The sequence below is a fragment of the Barbus barbus genome (genome assembly GCF_936440315.1).
Source record: "Barbus barbus genome assembly, chromosome: 42".
Taxonomy (NCBI): Eukaryota; Metazoa; Chordata; class Actinopteri; order Cypriniformes; family Cyprinidae; genus Barbus; species Barbus barbus.
Genome location: NC_136720.1, coordinates 26,489,873 through 26,512,816, shown reverse-complemented (window position 1 = coordinate 26,512,816; position 22,944 = coordinate 26,489,873). Strand labels below are relative to the sequence as shown.

Here is a 22,944-nt window from a genome sequence, read left to right as displayed (position 1 = left end):
AGACGATTTAACAGAAATCAAAACACAGAACCACAGGTAATTAATGTGAAATTAGACTTTTTTTAATCGAGGCATTATTTTTACTGGCCCCACCGGGCTAGTGGTTGGAGCGATCTGGTGGCCCTGACGGTTTTAAAAGGTTTTAAAAGTACGTCCGGGCCACCGGGCCAATTATATTGTCGACCCCAGAATCCTGTTCCATTCAGCTTCATATTTACATCTTCAGTGTAGTTATTAAACTGCGTTTAGCTTCAGTGGAATAAAAGGAACAGTTTTACGCTTAAATTGATGATAAAAAGCACAAATATGCACCAGAAACAAAGGCTGGTGATGTTGTTGTATGCAGTGGACGGCTGTGAACGCTCCACCTCTGAGAGATTCCAGTAAAAAGCCCGTCCAGAGCCAGAAACTTCACAAACGGACATGATTTGCTGTTGGAAATCAAAGGTGGCGCTCACTTTCCCTGCATTGTGAGTAGATTAGCAGTCGTTACTTTCCCCGCGGCCATTCGCCATTTGAGCTGATGGAGTCCAGATGGGGGTCGAGAGCCGCCGAGGCATCTTGGCAGCTTCACGCAACGCTCCAGATCCTTCAGCTGACTGATTCCCGAAACATCAACACAGCCTGAAACGCTCCAAATTACATTAGAACTGAGACTCTGTAGACTCCCAAACAAATGATTCTTAAGAGTCGACTCAGTGGTTCGAATCAGTTCTACAGAAGTTTTGCTCAATACTGAGTGGATGTTTAAGATTGTGTGTAGTTAAAGATGCACATTCACAAAAGGCTTTTGCTGTTATAAGTATTTTAATAAAATCTAAAATCGAAATAGCAGACAATTAAAAATAAAGGTTCTCTATTGGCGTCCATGAAAGGGGGTAGTTCATCCAGAATGAACATTTTGCCATCATTTACTCACCCTCAAGTTGTTCCAAACCTGTATGAGTTTCTACTGAACACAAAAGAAGATATTTTGACTAATGCTGGTAACCGAACAGCTGAGTTTAGCCGTTGATTTCAATAGTATGGAATGGTCAATGGCTGCCATCAACTGTTTGCTTACCAGAGTTATTCAAAATATTTTTAACATCCTTTGTTTATAGTGCAAAAATATTCTTTCCATTATTAAAGATAAAAATGGTTATTTTAAGAACTATTCGCTGAAAGACTATTTGGGGGATAGTTGGATAGATAGATAGCCAGTTGGATAGATGGGTTATTGGATAGATAGTTGATAGATAGAGATGGATAGATAGTTGAATAGGTACACTGTAAAAAAAATTCCGTAAAATTTACGGTAAAAACCGCCAGCTGTGGTTGCAGGAATTCCACCGTAAAAAATACGGTAGCAACATCTTAGATTTTACGGTTAAAACTTAAATGTACAATTAAATACCGTAATTTCATTAACTGATATAATGTTAATATAGAAAGAAATAAGAAAATATAGATATAGATTAGAAAAAAATAAGAAACAACATAGTTATTTCAAAGAAAAAACATCCAATTTGTAATTCAACGCAGGGAATTCTGGGAACATTAATTTACGGTTTTTCCTTGTAAATTTTACATTCTTTTTCACTTCCAAAAATGGTATTTCACTGCAAAATTGTCTGAAATGTCTATTACAGTTTTTCACCGTATATATTAGGGGAACTTACCGTAAACCATTTAACAGGTTTTTACTGTAGCATTTTCACAGTGTTTTACCGTTAAAATCACGGTTATTTTTTACAGTGTAGAAGGATGGGTAGTTGGGGAACCAAAAATGGATCTTCTGTGTCATTGATGTGAAAATCCTTTTGCAACCTTTATTTTTAAGAGTTTTTTTTTTTTTTTTTTTTTTCTAGCTGAGTTGAACTGATGTGTTGAAATGATCATGTCATATGGTAAGAGTGTTCCTAGCATGAGTTTGTATGGCATTTTTTGTGTATGTGTAGTTTATTTTCTCCTCTCGTTCTCCAGGCTTCAGTCGAGTGACAGATTCTCTTCAGAAACTGATGGCTGATGGTGTTGATGGCTGTGTTTTTCTTTTGCAGGGATCTGAGCCATAACAAGTTACGCACGTTTCCTGAAGCGCTGCTCGCCAGTCTGCCGCAGCTCAGTGAAATGTGAGTGTGCTTTTTTGGGTTTTGTTTTATTTTCCCCTCAGATGTCACAGATGAACGTGTGATCGTGTGGTTTTGCATTCACAGAAAACTGAGTAACAACGAGTTCGAGTCGATCCCGGATTTGGGCCCAAACGCTGGAAACCTCAGCACTCTGATTCTGTGAGTATGAAAGCATCATTATCTTGATTTACTTGCACTAAAGAGTGAAACTGTGATGCTTTGGAAACATTGATCTGTCTGTTTGTGTGGCCCGACGTGACGACAGTTAACTCAACCAATGGCGTGAGTTTGGGGGTGGGACCTTCTCTTTGACTGACCAATGGCTGCATTTTTGCATTCTGTTTGCTTCCACTAAGTGGCACTTTTGAAGGATTAATGAAGTTGGATTTGAGGTCAAATAAAAAAAAAAAATATTATATACACGTGGATAGAGAACTTAGTTTTCTTTTGAAAACGCCACTCGATTCCTTTCTGTAGAGTTCAGTTCATTCTGCAGGCACGAGTTTGTGTTTGAAAAGCATCATTGGTTGGATCTGCATGTGTCAGAACAGTTTGAATCTGGTTTTAATCTTCATGTGAAATATACTTCATTGTCTCATTCATTATAGTCATATTAGTGATTATTTACAGTCTTCCAGCTGATTCCATCTTCTTGAAAATGTGACACTTAAAATGACAGAATAATGAAATATTAATTTTCCTGGTGGAGAGTGTCTGGAGTGAATTTCTGAGTGGTGTGAGCGAGAGCTCTGTGTGTGTGTGTGGTATTTCCTCTTGGAATCAGAGCACAGTTTGGCAGCGTTTGGTTTGCCTGTTGTCTGTGACGGCGCCTGTGTGGAGTGTCATCTGAGTTTGAGCACTTGGTGTTAAATACAACACAGTCCAGATACATCCAACCGTAGTGCCGCTCTGAAACTATGAGACTCTTTTAACATCCAGAGCACTTTAGTTTTTGTTGAGTCTCGTGTTCAGAATGACATTGGACCAGTTTTATGCTGGATGGTCTGAAAATGTAAAATAGTTAAAAGTTTGAGGGTCAAGACTCAAGATTGATAGATGGATAGTTGGATCGATGGATGGATATTTGGATGGATAGATAGTAAGGCTGCATGATAAATCGCATGCAAATATCATGCGCATCTCGTCAGTAAAGCCGGTTCTGTGATTAGTAGTTAATCTCCATCATGTGCTTTCAGATGGAGCTGCATTTAATACACAGAGCCGTAGATCACTGACAAGCTACACAATATCATAATAGATGGCGATTCATCTGTAGCTTGTCAGTGATCTACGGCTCTGTGTATTAAATGCAGCTCCATCTGAAAGCACATGATGGAGATTAACTACTAATCACAGAACCGGCTTTACTGACGAGATGCGCATGATAATCGCATGCGATTTATTGTGCAGCCCTAATAGATAGATAGATAGATAGATAGATAGATAATTGGATTGATTGATTGATAGATTGATTGATTGAAAAATGATGCAGTATTTCAGGACATGCAGCAAACGGTGTAACACAGGCATTATCAAAGTTCAGTCCTTCATTCCGCCAGTCAAATTTTCTAGCTAATTACTCTTTAGCAGTGGCTTCATACGGCTATTTAATTGTTCAAGGCCACAAATTCCTGTGAAATGGCTGAATTAATTGAGGTGATGGCGAGTGAATTACTCCCAGCTGTGGAGCTGATGCCGTTTGTTTTTGGTGGGCTGAAGGGTCAAAGACGAGAGACGCTCAGTCTGAGAGACTGTTTGAATAAGAGGCACAAGCTATACGATACCCCAGACCCAGTACAGCTCTCTCTCTCTCGCTCTCTCTCTCTCGCTCTCGTATGCAACAGTAGAACTGTGTCTACTGCATTTATACTGTGGTAGATATATTAATGTGTTTATCAGCGGGCAGTACTGTTTTATTTACACTTGAGAACAACAAAAATATGCATGTTAACGCATCACAAACAAGTAAAGATGGTGACTTAAGTGTCGCTCGTCTAATCACAGTAGAGTCAGATATGCTTGTTAGTTTCGCTGTTTTTAGCTCTAGTGTGATATTAAATGTAAGACTAATTCATTCGTAATAAGTTTGTTGGTTTATATTAATCTAGTTCCAAACAAAAAGAGAAAATGATAAGCATCTCTTTGGATAAAAGAATTCTGTGAAATGTTTTTTTTTTCCTTCCCAAATTCCGTTTTAATTCCTCTGGATTTCCATTTTTTTCCATTTAATTTTTTCTGGATTCCATTTGAATAATTTAAATAAATTTTACAGAATTTTTCACTCAAAAAGTATGTCTAATTTATACAATAAAAAATATTATAAGTTTAACAAATTATTTTTTTAGTGCTCGTTTTATTTTCACCCCTATATTTAGTGTTTTCCATTTTAAATGAACGATAATAGGGCCCTTTGACATTTTTTATATCATGATTTGATTAATTGCACGGCCATGCTTTTGATTTAATCTTTCAAAATTTGGTAAATTCTGTAACATTCAGTGTTATGCGGTAAATTCTATTTTTATGCTGGATTCAATGATTCTGTCTGCTTCCTTCACATTGTAGAAATTGTAAGGTTCTATATAGGCATAAATACGGTGGCCGAGAGAGCTCAATGCGCTGCAAATAGAAAAAACACCTGCAAATTAAGAAAACAACTTTAATTTTACAACACATATGCGCTGAAAATGCTCACAACACAAACAAATAAAGAAACACACTGCAAATCAAATTCTTTATTTGGTTGTGTTGTGAGCATTTTCAGCACCTGCTGTCAAATTGATGAAGATGCTTTCTTGATTTGCTGGTGCTTTTTTTATTTGCATGTGTTTTCTGAAGTTGCAGCGCATTGAGCTCTCTCGGCCAATCCTTAATTGTAAAATCCTTAATTGATTGGATTATCTGAAAATAGTCATGAGCACATGGTTATTGAAAATCCAAACATTTGAGGTCTCAAATTTTGAAAATTCGTGGAATTTAAAATAAAAATCCACATTCGAATGCAAAAATGTTGCATTTGTATTTTAGGTGTGCGTCAGGCTGCATTATCAGTGGCACACAAGATGAGAAGACGTTGTAGGTGTCGTTGCATTTTAATGCTTTTTTTTTTTTTTGCCTATCCAGTTGAACCCACTAGATGCAGCGCTGCTACGTTGTTCATTCAAAATATTGCAAAAATAGAGAACATCAATGCAGAGATGCTGTTGTTTACGTCAAAACTGAAACCAAGCCGTTCACACAGAACGCATATTTATCACATTTCCTAGAGGGACATCTATCAGCGTTGCACTCGTGTCTCGCACAAGAGAGCTGCATGTTTAGAAAGCATGTAAAATTAATGTAAGTTCAACTTTTAAAAAACAAGACTCGAGAATAAATGGCGGATTTTTCCCAATCCCACTGCATCTCATGCTTTTAAATAGAAAAAGTACTCCTTGTGATTGGTTTTCGGTCCTTTGTATTAAATGATACATACATGATGCGGTTTTGTTTCTAATTGTTTAAGCAACTTAATTATATATGGTTTATAAACATTATTTTAAACATTATGCAGTTTTTTTTAAAAGTTAGTCGTGTTATTTTATTGCTTTCAATAAACGTGCATTAGTAATATTTTGCTCGATGCGCCCTCTTGTGGCCTCAAAAACGTTTTTCCCCCTAACTGTAATTATGCCTTTTAAATTTGAATATAATTTGAATATTGATAATATTTAAGTACAAAATTCAAATTTAGTTTTTCAGCCAATTTGACAGCCCTAGTATGAAGTGCAGTGCTGATGTGAAATGATTTGGTTGGTTCGCTCATTAACGATCTGCAGCAGGATCTTTACAGCATGAGGAAAATATGTTGAAATTGAGTTTTAAGTTAATGTGTTTCAGACGTGTGTGAGCTCTTCTCTGCTCATCTCAGAGCCAACTTCACTTTTTTCCCTTTAGTCTCATCTGCCAGAAACGCACACACACACACACACACACACACACACACACACTCTGGCGGTATGGAAAGTGTCTGCGTTGTGAAATTCAGCGAGCGTCTAGTAACTCATAACTCACTGACGTGCCAAACATTCACAGCGTTGCTTTCACAATCTGCTTTATGTGGAAATAATCTCACTGTGAGCTTTTTTCATATAATGTGTCATATATAACATGTTTGTCGTTGAGCTCGCGGCACTAAAAAACCCTGTTCAGTTTAGACTGATTAAACTAAAGGAGTGTAACAGCCTTATTTGCTGAAAATTGGTTGAACAAATTTGAGGTGTGCGGCAGAAAGACACAATGAGCCGCTTGTTTGTCTGAACAGAGGAGGAGGGAGAGATAAAACACACACACACACACACACACACACACACTCTCAGCAGATGTTGAAGACACACAGAGAGAGTGTGCCTGGTTATTTTATGGCTGTTCATGAGGAATTACGCTGAGGTAATAAACAGGAACTAGAATTGAGACTGATATTCCTCATGCAAACCTGTCTTTGTTGCTTGTTTTTTCAATCTGAGGGACAACCTACATTTTTTTAATTAAAAAAAAAAGTTTTTACGGACTGAGACTCTGATTGTTTATAAATGAGCTGCTCGACATTCCTATCGGCTTCCTTGTTTTGCATCGGATGCTGCATTCACACGTCTGTCTCTCCAGAGGATCTGCTCCGGCACGTCCCGCGTCTTATCTGTCTCGCTCTCTCAACACCTTTGACTCATTCCTCTTCACTTCACAAAAGCACAGGCTTCCCATCATACCTCTGTGCGCCGCTCAACACAACCATTTAATGCTTTGATTTTTTTTTTTTGAAAGGTGTTTGTTTTTCACCGTGAGCTTTTCTTAAACGAGAACAAGGAATATAAGAGGTTCAGATGTCTGCCTTGAGCTGAAGATGAGAAACAGAAATGCCAGGCATGTGTGAATTCAGTTCAGTTAAATTAACACATAATATATTAATAATAATAATTTATAGGAAAATAATAGTATATTTCATAACAGCTTAGGCCTATTAAAAATGATAGCACAAATTTTACTGTAATGTTGCTTGGCTATATTTACTAATTTTATAATAAAATATATAAAAAATTATAAAATGTAATAATTAAAAGATAGTATTAAAATATATTTTAAATATACTGTCTTCATGTTGTTTCTACATTACTTTGGAGATTTGATGTGAAATATATCTAAGCTATAGTTTATGCTCCATTAGACTCTAGTTTAAGCTCATTTTAGACTAGTTTATGCTCCGTTAGACAACTTTAAGCTCTTGTAGACTAGTCTATGCTTCGTTAGACTAGTTTAAACTAATTTTAGACTAGTCTATGCTCTTTTAGACTAGTTTATCTCCATTAGACTAGTTTATGCTCCGTTAGACAAGTTTAAACTCTTGTAGACTAGTCTATGCTTCGTTAGACTAGTTTAAGCTAATTTTAGACTAGTCTATGCTCTTTTAGACTAGTTTAAGCTCCTTTAGACTAGTTTATGCTCCTTTGGACTAGATTTAGGTCATTTTAGACTAGTGTATGCTCCTTTAGACTTTAAGCTTTTTTTTTAGACAAGTTCATGGTCCCTTAGACTAGTTTAAGCTCTTTGTTGATTTATATAATATATATTTGTAAGTTACTATGGCCCGGTTTCACAGACAGGGCTTAGACTAAGCCAGGATTAGGCCATAGTTCAATTAGGACATTTAAGTAATTTTTATAAACATGCTTAGAAAAAAACATTACTGGGGCGCATCTTGAGACAAAAGAAAGTCACTGATATATTTTAAGATCAGTCAGTGCAAGTTTATTTCATTTGAAACAGCTAAGATTTACATTTTAGTCTAGGACTAGGCTTAAGCCTTGTCTGTGAAACCGGGGGTAAATCTTGAAAAAGTTGTGATGACTTACAGCATGTTTATATGCACAGATATTTTATTTGATATCATGATTAATGAAGCTTCTTCGTGAGCGTTTCTGATCATACGTATGTGCCGTGTCGTCAGTTGTCCTCTCTTATGACGTCTTTCCCATGTTTACGTTGAGTTACGCTCAATTTCAGCTATATAAACTCAGACTGAGTGTGTGTGAAGGTTTAGACCTGCGATTCCAGGGAATGTTTTCAGGGCGTCCGACACACAAAGGCGGCTCTGTGCCCTCCGTGTTTATAACACAAGCAGCTCCTGCACTGCAATTTAGGAGGCGTGCAGCTCGGGAAATTGCTGGGCTCGTCAGCGGCGCTTTCACTGAGGGAATGGGCTTCATCCACGTAATTGGCAGGGGTATTTTGTTTAAATACCTTGTTAGTAATTACCTTATAAACCAAATAACACACTTCTGAACCCAACGCCTGTTTTGAGCTGAGTTGTGAGGCTTGCTGCGACGCTCTTCACCTGTTCAGTGAAACCTGCTTTCTAAATGCCTCTGCTTGTGTTTTCAGAGCAAACAACAGGATCTCGAGGATCTCGGCAGAGCGGCTCAGTTCGCTGGTCGCCCTGGAGACGCTGGACCTTAGCAACAACAATATTATGGAGGTTTGCGCCGGGACTTTTCCTCCTCTTCCTCTGAAAAACCTGTGAGTCCTTCTTCTGTTCTCAACTGACCTGCTTTCCAGAAACCACCAGGAGTCTCACATCAGCTCACTGTGTCACTCCTCTGTCACAGCTTTCACACTAGTTTAAGCTCGTTTAGATTAGTTTGTTTTTAAACTAGTTTTCTTTTGTGTAATTTAAGCTCTGTTGAACTAGGCCTAGTTTAAGGTTTTTAAAGACTAGTTTAAGCTCATTTTAGACTTGTTTGGGTTTTTTAGACTAATTTATGATAATAATTTTTTTTTTTTTTTTAGTTTGTTGTTTTTTTTAGAGAATTGTTTAAGCTGTTTAACACTTAGTCTAGCTTAATCTCTTGTGAGACTCAGTAGAAGTAGTTTGAGTTTGTTTATTGCCAGAGCTATCGGTGATTACAGCATGTCATGCGTCTGTGTTTGAATGCTGTGTTTCTGTAGGTTGATGAATAATAACCGTATTTCCACGCTGGAGTACGGCTGCTTCAGTAACCTGTCCAACTCGCTGCTGGTGTTAAAACTCAACAAAAACCGCCTGAGCTCCATCCCGCCCAAGATCTTCCCTCTGCCGCACCTGCAGCACCTGTAAGTGACGCTTCATGCAATACTAGAGCTGCACGATTCTGGATAAATTGAGAATCACAATTTTGTTTTGTCTCAATTAGACATCACGATTGTCCCACGATTCTGGACTAAACAAAATGTTATTTTTGCAGTCTATTTAAAAGTGTTTAATTAACTTGAGTGAATTACTGAACATTTGAATAAATATGTATTTAAAACACAAATTTTTATTTTAAAACTCTCATAAATACTTCACTTCACTTGTTTTATTACTGAATGAATCCGCGTTTTTGAATGAATTTCTTGAATGATTCAATGACATTGGCTAAATAATCTAATCAACACTGTAATCAACAGATTTGCTCTATTTTGATCGCTAATATAGACATCAGTGTTTATATCTGAACTATAAACTTTCATCCCAATATTTGAGTGACAATATGTGTCCCTGCAGCACAAAAGCAGTCATGAGTAGCACAGGTATATTTGTAGCAATAGCCAACAATACATTGTATGGATCAAAATTATACATTTCTCTTTTATGCCAAAAATCATTAGGATATTAAGATCATGTTCCATGAAGATATTTTGTAAATTTCCTACCGTAAATATATCAAAACTTAATTTTTGATTAGTAATATGCATTGATAAGAACTTTTCTCAATATTTAGATTTTTTTTTTGGCAGCCTCAGATTCCAGATTTTCAAATAGTTGTATCTCAGCCAAATATTGTTTGGTTTTGTGGTCCATGGTCACATATGAATGACTGTAAGACAGAAATAATACTGTGTAGTTAAAAGACTGTTTGTGAAGCTGTTTCTTACCCAGACATGCTAACTGTCTGCTCTCTGTGTCAGCGGCAGCGCGAACGCAGATTTGAATGGTATGACTTTTTCAAAGGTTTAATAGACGCAGACGAATGGTTGTCATTCAGAAATGAGATTGCATGGGTGTTTGAATCGAGATCGTGATCTGTTAACGATTAATCGTGCAGCTTTAATGCATACTTATGATTGACTGTTGTTTAATGTTTGACAGAGAGCTGAGCAGAAACCGTGTGCGGCGCATCGAGGGTCTGGCGTTCCACGGGCTTCACAGTCTGCGCTCGCTGAAGATCCAGAGGAACAGCATCACGCGGCTCATGGACGGCGCTTTCTGGGGTCTGAACAACATGGAAGTCCTGTGAGTAGAGCGGACACGCGTGACGAGCTCAGGTTTAACTCAGAACTCGTGTGTGACGTGTGTGTGTTTGTGAGCAGGCAGCTGGAGTACAATAACCTGACGGAGGTGAGCAAAGGCTGGCTCTACGGCCTCCTGACGCTGCAGCAGCTGCATCTGTCACACAACGCCATCAGCCGCATCAAACCCGACGCCTGGGAGTTCTGCCAGAAACTCGCCGAGCTGTGAGTCTGCTTCACTCTCACAGATACTCTCTTCCTAACCTCTCTATCCCATCATGCCTTAGCGCAGGGCAGGAAGAGGAAAACATCTTGCTCTTTTCTCTGTCTGTCTTCTTTCATTATTCTGTTGGATAAATGATCTAAAGACTGAAGCTAATAGATTTTGAGCAGTCAAACATTATGGATGTGTTTCTGGGAATTAAAGTAATTAAGATTTCGATTTAAGATTTTAGACTAGTTTAAGTATTTTTAGACCACACTGTAAAAAATAAAAAGTATCAAGATTGTAAAGATTATTATAGAGTGCATTTTACAAGAACACTGCACAAAATGATTTTCTTTCGTAGTATTTGTCTTGTTTTCCTTTACAAATATCTAAACATTCTTAAATCAAGATACATTTTCTTGACTAGCAAAATGATTTAAGATAAGACTTGTTTTCAGAAAATGTTATCAATTTTATTGGTTTTTGCTTAAAACACGATGAAATGTCTAAGGGGGCAAAAAAAGTAATTGTGTTTTCTCTTTGAATAAAAATAATTTTTATTTCCCCATTGGCAGATATTAGTTCTTGTTTTAACCAAAAGTCAACACAATTTTGATAATGTTTTCTGAAAACAAGACTTATTTTTTTAGTAAGAAAATAGTTTTTTGACATGAAAATACTATTTCAGCCTATTATTATTACTACAATTTCAATACTATTTCTACTACAAAATCTAATGTTTAATTAAATGTTACTTACTGTTTCTCTGTAATTATTAGTGAAATTCACTAGCAATTTCTGAGTGAAAAATGTTTTTTTCCAGTGGTTTAAACTCTTTTAGAATAGTTAAAGCTCTTATGTAACTATTTAAACTAATATCTTAAAATGTCAGTTTTTAAGAAACCATTTTTCAAAATCATGATCAACCCAAACAGTTTTTCAATAATAGATGCCATCAGTTCAGGATTGATATAATGGATAAATAATGACGTGTTTTTGGGCACTTTCTATTTATTTATTTATTTTTTGTTCTGATATTGTTTATTTATTTATATTTATTCATTTAGCAAACATTTGTAAGTAAATTATTCTTAAGTAAAGAACACATTCACATTAATTCATAACAGATGATGTTTTAAGCGAATCTGCTGTATTGTTGAATGCTTCACTTAATGTTGTCGTTGTCTGTCAGCGATCTGAGCTGGAACCAGTTGAGCCGTTTGGAGGAAAGCAGTTTTGTTGGACTCAGCGTCGTCGAGCAGCTCCACATCGGAAACAACCGCATCAGTTTCATCGCTGACGGAGCGTTTCGAGGCCTCGCCAACCTGCAGGCGCTGTGAGTCTTTATGCAGGCTCTGATCTTTATGACATGAACAAGCCTTTTTTGCTGTTTAGTTTCGATAAATGGTCTTGGTTGGACATCAAACTCTTCAGAAGAGCAAGAGAAACCCTGTTTTACATGATATGTGTCTTATGTTTTGTGTCATATATTTATCTATCAGGCTTTTATAGCTCATATAGTCTGATATAGTGGAGGAAAAAACAGCTCAAGATTCAAACTGAGCAAAAATTTGCAGTTTGGTGCAGATGCTGATGAAACTCTGATGCTTGTAATGTAAATCAATAAGATCTTTATATCAGTACAGTAGATACTTTCATAAAATAATCTAGATATGTGTCCCTGCAGCACAAAAGCAGTCATGAGTAACACAGGTATATTTGTAGCAATAACCAACAATACATTGTATGGATCAAAATTATACATTTTTCTTTTATGCCAAAAAATCATTAGGATATTAAGTAAAGATCATGTTCCATGAAGATATTTTGTAAATTTCCTACCGTAAATATATCAAAACTTTTTTGATTATAATTTTTAATATTTAAAATTTTTATAATTTCTAATTTTTGATTAGTAATATGCATTGCTAAGAACTTCATTTGAACAACTTTAAAGGAGATTTTCTCAATAATTAGATTTTTTTGCTCCCTCAGATTCCAGATTTTCTAATAGTTGTATCTCAGACAAATATTGTCCAATCATAACAAACCATACATCAATGGAAAGCTTATTCAGCTTTCAGATCATGTATGAATCTCAATTTTAAAAAATGGACCCTTATGACTGGTTTTGTGGTCCAGGGTCACATATCAGTCTCAACATTTCCAATAATGTCTTGATTGAAATGATCCAAACATATAATGCAATGCAATGCTGATTGAGAGATGAAGAAATAAACGCTCCTCAGAAGATGTGAGATGTTTTGGAGGCTTGTGAAGATCATTCCTCCGCTGAGGAACAGAGAAAGTAAAGCTTCTGGAAACAAACGCTCCTCAAAAGATCCTGATGATCAGATTTGAGACGCGCTGATTTTTCTAGAAAATGATTGATGGAGAATCAAGTTGAAACTGTTTTTTTTTTTTGCAACTTCGGAGGAAAGTCAGCAGAATTCTGTGCAGTAATCATGGTAAAATGTGTTAAATGCAGGGATGTTAGAGAGGATGTGACCATAGAAGAAGAAGAACGAGTTTGGGTGTCTGTTTGTGTCAGGATGAGGATTTGTTCTGGTTGTTTTGCTGCAAGCTCATTTTCAGCGTTACATTCTGTTGCAGCAGCTTTATTCTGGGTGTGGATTTTAACAGTGTGGTTTCTCTGATTTCTTGCCCTCTCCAGAGATCTGAAGTATAATGAAATCTCATGGACCATCGAGGACATGAACGGCCCCTTCTCTGCTCTCGACAATCTGAGGAAACTGTGAGTGATCTTATTTGCTTTTTTTCCACTGTTTACGATATTATCTGTCAGTTTAAGGCATTTGACGTACAGACCATGTCTAATCTTATCTAACACAATAATGAATCTTTTGGATAATTGATGTGCTATTAATTTGCAATTAATTTCACTAGTGCTGTCAAATGATTAATCACATCCAAAATAAACGTTTTTGTTTATATAATATATGTGTGTGTACTGTGTATATTTATTATGTATATATAAATACACACACATGCAGTATATATTTTGAAAATATTTACATTTATATATTTATATTCTTATATTTTATATTATATATAAATATATTTAATATATAAACGTTTTTCTTAAATATGTACTTGCATCTGTTTGTATTTATATATGCATAATACATATATATACACAGTACACACACATATATTTTTTACACACAAACTTTTATTTTGAATGCGATAAAATCATTGCCCAGCACTATTAATTATTCAACACATCATAAAACTTCAATTGCTTGACACCCCTGATTCACATGCTATAAATAGGTTTATTATCATTGCATTGCATTGAAGGAAACACTCTCCTGAAACCATTTGTTTTTCTGTTCCTCAAGGTTCCTCCAAGGCAATCGTATCCGATCGGTCACCAGGAAGTCCTTCACAGGCCTGGACATGCTGGAGCAGCTGTGAGACTCACTCTCTCAGATCTGAAGCGTTTGATGATGATGATGTGTGTTTATTAGGTTCCTAAACGTCTGTTCTCTCCTCACATCGCAGGGAGTTGAGCAACAACGCCATCATGTCGGTTCAAGCCAATGCTTTCTCTCAGATGAAGAAGCTCACAGAGCTGTATGTATGAATCTCTGCTCTTGCACATAAAGCTGCGTAACACTCATGAACCTGCAGTGATTATTCACATGTGTCTCGCTCCGTCAGGCACCTGAACACGTCCAGCCTGCTATGCGACTGCCAGCTCAAGTGGTTTTCTCCATGGGTGGCCGAGCACGCTTTCCTTCCTCTGGTGAACGCCAGCTGCGCCCATCCACATCTGCTCAAGGGCAAAAGCGTCTTCGCCGTCGCCCAGGATGAGTTTGTGTGCGGTGAGTGGGCGAGTTTCAGCCGGCGCTCCGCTCGTCTTTTAAAACATCTTATTCCTGATTCCATTTCCTGAAACTGCACAGAAGCAGTTCTGTTAATATTTTCAATCAAAACTGTTGTGAATTCGACAAATAAAACTGTGTTTGTGTCCTTTTTTAAAGAAATTTATATCGAAAGTGACAGTAAAGACCTTTATAATGTTACAAAAGATTTCTATTTCAAATAAATGCTATTCTTTTGAACTTTCTATTTATCCTGAAAAATAAAATGTATCACACTTCCATTAAAATATTGGGCAGCTCAACTGTGTTCAACATTGATAATCAGAAAAAAATTTTGAATGGTAGTATATGCAAAAAATGGCATTATAAACTGAAGCTAAACTGAAATTGAACCAAAATACAAAACATAATAAAAACAATTAATATTTGATGTGTTTGTGCTTTGCAGATGATTTTCCCAAACCCCAGATCACCGTGCAGCCCGAGACACAATCAGCCATCAAAGGCACCAACGTGACGTTCATCTGCTCTGCAGCCAGCTCCAGCGACTCCCCGATGACCTTCGCCTGGAAGAAGGACAACGAGATCCTGAACGACGCAGAGATCCATAACCAGGCTCACCTGCGCTCTCAGGTCGGAGAGGTCAGTGAGGTCACGGAGTACACGACCACACTGCAGCTGCGCCACGTGGAGTTTACTAGTGAGGGCAAATACCAGTGCGTCATCTCCAACCACTTCGGCTCCTCGTACTCCATCAAAGCCAAGCTCACCGTCCACAGTAAGTGTTCGCAGGGAAGTATTTCAAATACATGCATTTAAAATACGTTTTTGAAATACAAAATACTATTTTATATTTTGTATTTAAATACCTTTGAAAAAAATCTAATGCATTTTGTATTTAAATAATTTAATCTTAGTATTTTTGTATTTTCAAAATACATAAAATACTTTTTGGCAATTATTAGACTGCTGGTTTCCTGTATCAACTAGTTCAGACATGCCACTTTCATGCATGTGAGCTGCAGCTGTATGACTCCAGCTAGAATTGGGTAATGACATTTTCTGGATTCCTGTAAGGAAATAAGGAATAATACTGCCTTCGTGTGCTATCAAAATTTCCTACTTCAAATTTCAGAAGTTCTGATTACAAGCATGTCACATTCAAGTGCTTTGCTGTTGGAAAGAATAGGAATCGTGGAGGATGCCAGGTTTCCTGGGAAAATCTTATTAAAGCCTTAATTCGTAGATATTTAAGATATTTGATTTTTAATAAAATGTAGCATCCCATTCGTTAACAACTACATAAACATTCACAGATCTTTATAGTTAGCTTGTTGATCATTACTGCTTGCTATGGCGATATGACAATATATATGTCGGCGATAATATAAGGTGTAAATCGATTGAACTTTTTCTATTTCATTTATATATCAGTGGAGCTTTTAGTGGGCAGGAGCTATTGACACGTCAGAGCGATAAAGTAACATGGATAAATGAGTAATAAGCAGCTTTCTGTGTGTGTGTGTGTGTCCCAAGACAAAGATAACATGCTAATAATATATATATATATTAGTCCTTTCACTAGCAGACAGATATCAGAGGATTATTACAGAGGCAGCTAATGGTGGAATTTGCAGCTTTACTCACAAACTACATTACCTGTTCATCAATAACATGAGAACCAGACCCATTATAAATCTAAATGTACTCAAAATTAAATTAATGGAAAAGTGTGATATCCAAGTAGTAATAAAGATTTTTGCTGCCATGATGCATAGCACATACAAATAGCGCATGCAAAAAATGTATACCGCACCAGAGCCACCTCTTCAAGCGGGCCAAGGCATGGTTAAACGAACTGCACTGGACACGATACAGAGCAGTCACACTTGTGAAATTAACTGGACTGGGGTCAATCGCGCTCAAGCATGGATCAGATGCCCTAGTGTGAGTACATCCTAAATCTAAGTGAATAGAAGATAGCACACCACAACTATAACGGCACAGAAAATGATGAGTGATTAAAACATTGACAGCCAATCAGAATCATTTCTGCTTTAAAGAGCTTGAGTATTTAGTGACCGATGACCCGACTGCATTGTATGCTTAGAATACACTAATATAATTATCTTTATAATTATCGTTCTTGGTGTAAACAGGCCTTAATAGTGTTACTTCACTGGATGGCCAATTTCAAATGTATTTTGTGTATTTTCAATTTTTATTTTAAATACATTTTGATGTATTTGTGCCCATCTCTGAGTGTTCGGCCCGACACATTCACACAATTACATCCAGATGAACTCTATTTATTGTTTACATTATCCTGAATCTGTTTCATAACCTACTGTTTATCCCTCATAATGCATTCAAAATCTCTGCTAATTTCACATTTTGTGTCCATTTAGACCCGAAGAATCGTTATTTTATTCAAACAGTCAAAACTTGTAGTATTTTTAAACTAAAACCATATTGTTTCTGAGCAGCAACTTCTCATTATTGATCAAATGTGAAAAAAAAAATCAACGTTTTGAATGATGCTGCATGCACCCCATTTTTATTGATTAAAAAATTTATTTTATTTCAAATATCACATGAACTACACTTTCACTTTCAGATGAAAAAGTGATCAGTTTTTTTATTTTTCAATGGTTCATTAATAGGCGACATATTCATGTTCATCAACAAAATTCAGTTCCAAAAGTGTGTGAGATATGGGGAAAAGGCTAAATATATTTACAAAATGTTTTTTGACACTATTATAAACTCGTTAATAATTTTACTAAATTATTTTTGTCGTCTAACGGTGCGCCGTACATACTCGGGTCAAAATGACCTGAACATATCAAATGGTTTTATCTCTTTAAAATAATTAATTAAAATAAATAATGTGTATTTTGAGGCTCTTAAAGTGTTTTCAAAGTTTTGATTTCCTTACTAAAAACTATGCATTTTTAAAAAATATTTTTGTGCATCCCTTTCGGATCAAAACAGTCCCAAATGCATTATGGGGGTTAATGGCAAAGTTGGATTTCCTTTAGTTTGCGAAAACAATCCCTAATCTGTTTTTCCCCTGCAGTGCTGCCGTACTTCACCAAAATGCCGATGGATCTGACGATCCGCGCCGGGGCCACCGCGCGACTGGAGTGCGCCGCCAGCGGACACCCGTCTCCTCAGATCGCCTGGCAGAAAGACGGAGGCACGGATTTCCCGGCGGCCCGCGAGCGGCGGATGCACGTCATGCCGAGGGACGATGTGTTCTTCATCGTAGACGTGAAGACGGAAGACATCGGCGTGTACAGCTGCACTGCGCAAAACACGGCCGGCGCCATCTCTGCTAACGCTACGCTAACGGTGCTGGGTAAGAGTATGCATGTGTTTGTCAGAAATGATCGTTCTGAAAGAGTGACATTAAACCAAACCAAAATTAAAGATTAAATTTAGCTGACAACTGAAGTACATCACTAACAGGTTATGTTATAAATGTTTAATAACTTTTGAACCGCTAATCCTATCTGAATGCTTTAAAAAGTGTCGTAAAGCAGAGATTCTCCACTTTTCGGAGATATTTGTCTCAGTTGGATATTCAGAGGCTCCGTAGGTAGCGTACGTGATTACGTCATCACATTTTGACAACATTGATTGGTCAGAAGAAACCAATGCATTTCGTCCCTCTGAGCCAAACAGGAACGATTGTTGACGCTTAGTCCCACGCCCCGTGCCCAGATTGGTTCAAACTGTCATATATTCAACCAATAAACATAGGTTTTGGTCTTCTGAACCGTTGTTTAGCGTGTTTCTTTGGGATTTTGAGCAAACGCAAAGTGAAAGTAAAGAGTGTCGTGCGTGCATGAAAATAAATACACAATAACACATTTGCATGAGAGCACTCTCTGAAAAAGCCCAGAAGAACACAGGACAGAGCACTTTGGCATAAAACAAACCAAAAGCAAGGATGAAAAAGCGCTACATATTGGATAAAGCACTGGAATTTAGGTATTCACGTCGTGATGTCCCGGTAAAATCACACAGAGTGCAGCCGATGCATCGATCCATTTGGCTGTTTTATTATGTAAAAAATACTTATATAGTTCATAAAGATAATTACTATTTTTTTATGTTCACTATTTTTTTTCTATAGCACTCTATATATTTTTCACCCCTTTTGAATGTAGTTTGTGAATCATTTGCACTGCTTGTATTTTTGTTGCACAAGACAAGTCTGAAAAAACAAAGAAAAGTACAGGCGTGTCAGGTGCCCCAAAAATGCTCTAGGTCTTTAAGGGTTAAAGAGCATTAAAAACCACATTTATTGTTTGAGTTTTGTGAGAGAGAAAAAAATCACTTTTACATATCAAAAATCATTAGGATATTAAGATCATGTTCCATGAAGATATTTTGTAAATTTCCTACCGTAAATATATCAAAACTTAATTTTTGATTAGTAATATGCATTGCTAAGAACTTCATTTGGACAACTTTTTAATATTTAGACTTTTTTTACACCCTCAGATTCCAGATTTTCAAATAGTTGCATCTCAGCCAAATATTGTCCTATCATAACAAACCATACATCAATGGAAAGCTTATGTATTCAGCTTTCAGATCATGCATAAATCTCAATTTAGAAAAATTGACCCCTATGACTGGTTTTGTGGTCCAGGGTCACATTTGTGTGCATTGTTGTTCTGAAATGCCATGCAACAGTGTCCCGTTGTTCCCGCAGAGACGCCATCGTTCCTGCGTCCGCTGATGGACCGCGCGGTGGTGAAGGGTGAGACGGCGGTGCTGCAGTGTATCGCGGGCGGCAGTCCTCCGCCTCGACTCAACTGGACCAAAGACGACAGTCCGCTGCAGGTGACCGAGCGCCACTTCTTCGCCGCCGGAAACCAGCTGCTGATCATCGTGGACGCCGCGGACGAAGACGCAGGAACCTACACCTGCGAGATGTCCAACCCGCTGGGCACCGAGCGAGGGAACGTGCGTCTGGCCGTCCTGCCCAACCCAAACTGTGACTCGGGGCCAGCGGCCAGCGGGGCCCTGGGGCCGGAGGAGGACGGCTGGACCACGGTGGGCATCGTGATCATCGCTGTGGTGTGCTGCGTGGTGGGAACCTCATTAGTGTGGGTCGTGATCATCTATCACACGCGCCGACGCAACGAAGACTGCAGCGTCACCAACACAGGTCAGTCCTGACCCCACACCGGCCGCTTTAACCAAACACTAGAAATACACTGCAAAAAATTATTTTCTTACTTAGTATTTTTGTCTTTTTAGTATAAATATCTAAGAATTCTTGAATCAAGATGCATTTACTTCACAAGTAAAACGACTTAAGATGTTATGTCTTGCTTTAAGAAAAAAACAACAACATTTTGTCACTTTTTGCTTAAAACAAGCAAAAATATCTGCCAATGGGATGATTTCTTACCCCACTGGCAGATACATTTGCTTGTTTTAAGCAAAAACGAACAAAATATTGATAATGTTTTTCTAAAACAAGACTTATCTTAAGTCATTCTACATGTCAAGTAAATGCATCTTAGAAAACAAGACAATGATATTACTTGTGAAAGGAGTAAGTAGTAATGAGTAATATATAAAATGTTTTGAGTAACTAGCCCAACACTGGTCCTGACCCGACACCGGGAGCCTTTAATGCATCTGTGACGTTTACCGCCACTTACCCTGTTTCTGTCTCGTGTTTAGATGAGACGAATCTCCCGGCGGACATCCCGAGCTACCTGTCGTCTCAGGGAACGCTAGCGGAGCGTCAGGACGGATATATGGCGTCTGAGAGCGGCAGCAGCCATCAGTACATCAGCTCCTCCATGGGAGGGTTTTACATGCCACCCAAAGACATCAACAGTAAGACATGACCACTGCTCTCTTTATATACACAGAAGTTCACTGTAAAAAATACAAATATGTGAAATTTACAGTAAAAAAAAAGTTGTGGTTGCCAGAAATTTACTGCAAGAAAATACAGCATAGATGAACTGAAATAAAAATAGTGTTACATCAAATTACATCAAAATATCAGTATTTTACCTTTATAATATACTGAGTAGGCTTATTATAGTCAACTAAAACAAAAAAAGGTTACTTGCCTATAAAATAAAGTTTAACATTTATTTTAATAAAATGTCATTATTTAAAAAAATATTTTATTTAATAGTTGCCAAAGCAACATTTCAGATTTTTTCATTTATCTTGATGAACTAAAAATAAATGAGAACTATATAGACATATATATATATATATATAAAAAACAAAACAACAATTTCTTTTAAAAATGGAACAAAAAAATAAAAATATGAATAAAAACTATACACACAAAGTTATACAAACTAAATATGGCAAAAACAAACAAGGACATTTCTAAAATGAACTAAAATGAAAATATAAATACAAAAACTAATTGAAAATATTAATAAATCTATTATGGTATCTCAGTTATACTAAACCCTGATGCTGACATAAAACAATATACATAACTAACAAGAAAAAACTACTAAGAATAAACAGTCGTTGCGATGAAAAATAATTTTTAACTTCAAAAAGTATTACAGTACAGTGTTTTACTGTAAAATATCATGAAGTGGCTCATTATATTTATTCCTTATTATTTATTATTCGCTCTAAATTATAAAAGTATTGCCAAAAACTGTACATACCGTAATGAAACATTTTCCTGTTGGATTTATTGCAGTTTTTCACTGTATATGATATGGGAGATTTTTTAGCGTAGTATTTATGACACCGTTTCTCCTCCCATAGGCCTCTCCCAGCTGGACACAGGAAGTGAAGCGGACATGGAGGCGGCGATCGACCCCCTGCTGTGCCATTACCAGGGGCCGGTGGGTTCACTGCTGAGACGGAGCAACCGCTACAGCCCCGATCTACCCGACACCTACAGCGGTGAGTAGAGATGTGACGATGAACCGCGAGCCGCTTGAAAATCGATTCATATATGTGACGATTCAAATCAGTTGAGATGCCAAACAAATCGCAATTCAATTAGGGGCAGGAGTTTATATGAATGTATCTCTGAGGGGAACTGATTGTTTTTAGAAAAGTTTATGTACTATTTTCTTTTCATCTTGACTCTGAACGATGCAAGTTAAAGTAGTGTTCATAAGCGCAGCTCTGCTTTGCAGTAACCAAGGAAACACTGTATCATTGCTGTTCATAAGCGCAGCTCTGCTTTACGGTCACCAAGGAAACACTGTATCATTGCTGTTCATAAGAGCAGCTCTGCTTTGTTTACAGCGGTAACCAAGGAAACACTGTATCATTGCTGTTCATAAGCACCACCTGCTGGCAGAGAGTGAATCTGCGTCTCATTCAGCTCGTCTGCTGTTGCCTTCAGATATGTTTTATGTAGTATAGTTTCACAAAACTAAAGTCAGACCATTCTGTTTTTGCTTCAAATTTTGAAATGATAGTCTAATTTAGATTAAAAACTACTCATGCTGCATGTATGCTCCATCTTTGATTCAAATGCAGTGGTTGCCTCTAATTTTAAACGGAAAGAGCACAGACAAAGCCTTAGTTTGTTTGTATGAAGAGATTTATTTTATTTGTGTAACTTGCTTATTTGATTTGGGGTTTGTTTTAAAATTTTAATTTAGATTTTTTATATTTCAATTTCACAAAGAAACGTGCAGCAATAGCTTAATAAAAGGACACCTCATTTACTGTATAATGTCTTCAATCTCATTTAGTTAAAAAAAAAATTGTGAGAAAATCAAATCGAATTGTGAGTTGAGTGAATCGTTACATCCCTAGCGTTAATCCTGAGCTCTTCCTCTCGTGCAGTGTGTGCGTCAGAGCAGCGGCCCGTCGGAGCCACTTCCTCCTGCAGCAGGAAGCGTGAGTTCTACACCTGCAGCTCCGCCCTCGAGCCCTTCGATCTCATGATGATGCAGCTGGGTGACACTTCCTGTGTGGAGGACTGTGAGAGAGGAGAGTGTGTTCTGGGCTCCTCGGGATCATATATGGGTGAGTCTGAGCAGATATTTATCAACCAGCAAACAACAGGAAACACGTACAGTAATCATACATGTGCTTTTCATCCACATGACAATACAGTGACAAATAAACATTATTTATTAAATGTAGTAAATTAAAAAAATATATTATTTTTTAAATTAATATTTTTATTAAAATGTTTATTTGTTTATTAAACAAATAAACCTTAATGAATGTTTATTTTTAATAAGTTAACAGCAATAAGATACAAAACCATAAAAATATTTTTGTAATGAAAAATATTTAAAACAAAATATTAAAAAAATTATTTATAATTTTTTTAAATATTTATAAAATAAACAAATAAAAAATATTTTTCATCTAGTTGCCATGTAAATACTTTTTAGTTGTGACTTTTTATGAAAATAAATAAAACTAAAATAAAAATGACGAAACCACACAACTAAGTTACTTAAATTTAAACTACAATTAAAATGAAAATACAAATTAATTGAAAATATTA

The 22,944-nt window shown here is 36.9% G+C and overlaps 1 protein-coding gene across 2 annotated transcripts in view; it reads left to right on the top strand.

Moving 5' to 3' along the window:
• Positions 1-22,944, top strand: part of LOC306861078 (leucine-rich repeats and immunoglobulin-like domains protein 3) — a 33,232-nt gene that overhangs the window by 5,691 nt on the left and 4,597 nt on the right. For both annotated transcript variants that reach the window (XM_079403152.1, XM_079403151.1), the window contains exons 2-18: positions 2,040-2,111; positions 2,196-2,270; positions 8,526-8,660; positions 9,090-9,233; positions 10,252-10,395; positions 10,473-10,616; positions 11,792-11,935; positions 13,274-13,354; positions 13,962-14,033; positions 14,125-14,196; positions 14,284-14,447; positions 14,896-15,225; positions 17,527-17,808; positions 19,174-19,632; positions 20,157-20,315; positions 21,228-21,368; positions 22,269-22,451. In XM_079403152.1, the coding sequence (XP_079259278.1) occupies positions 2,040-2,111; positions 2,196-2,270; positions 8,526-8,660; positions 9,090-9,233; positions 10,252-10,395; positions 10,473-10,616; positions 11,792-11,935; positions 13,274-13,354; positions 13,962-14,033; positions 14,125-14,196; positions 14,284-14,447; positions 14,896-15,225; positions 17,527-17,808; positions 19,174-19,632; positions 20,157-20,315; positions 21,228-21,368; positions 22,269-22,451 (2,801 nt within the window). The remainder of the gene's footprint in view (positions 1-2,039; positions 2,112-2,195; positions 2,271-8,525; positions 8,661-9,089; positions 9,234-10,251; positions 10,396-10,472; positions 10,617-11,791; positions 11,936-13,273; positions 13,355-13,961; positions 14,034-14,124; positions 14,197-14,283; positions 14,448-14,895; positions 15,226-17,526; positions 17,809-19,173; positions 19,633-20,156; positions 20,316-21,227; positions 21,369-22,268; positions 22,452-22,944) is intronic.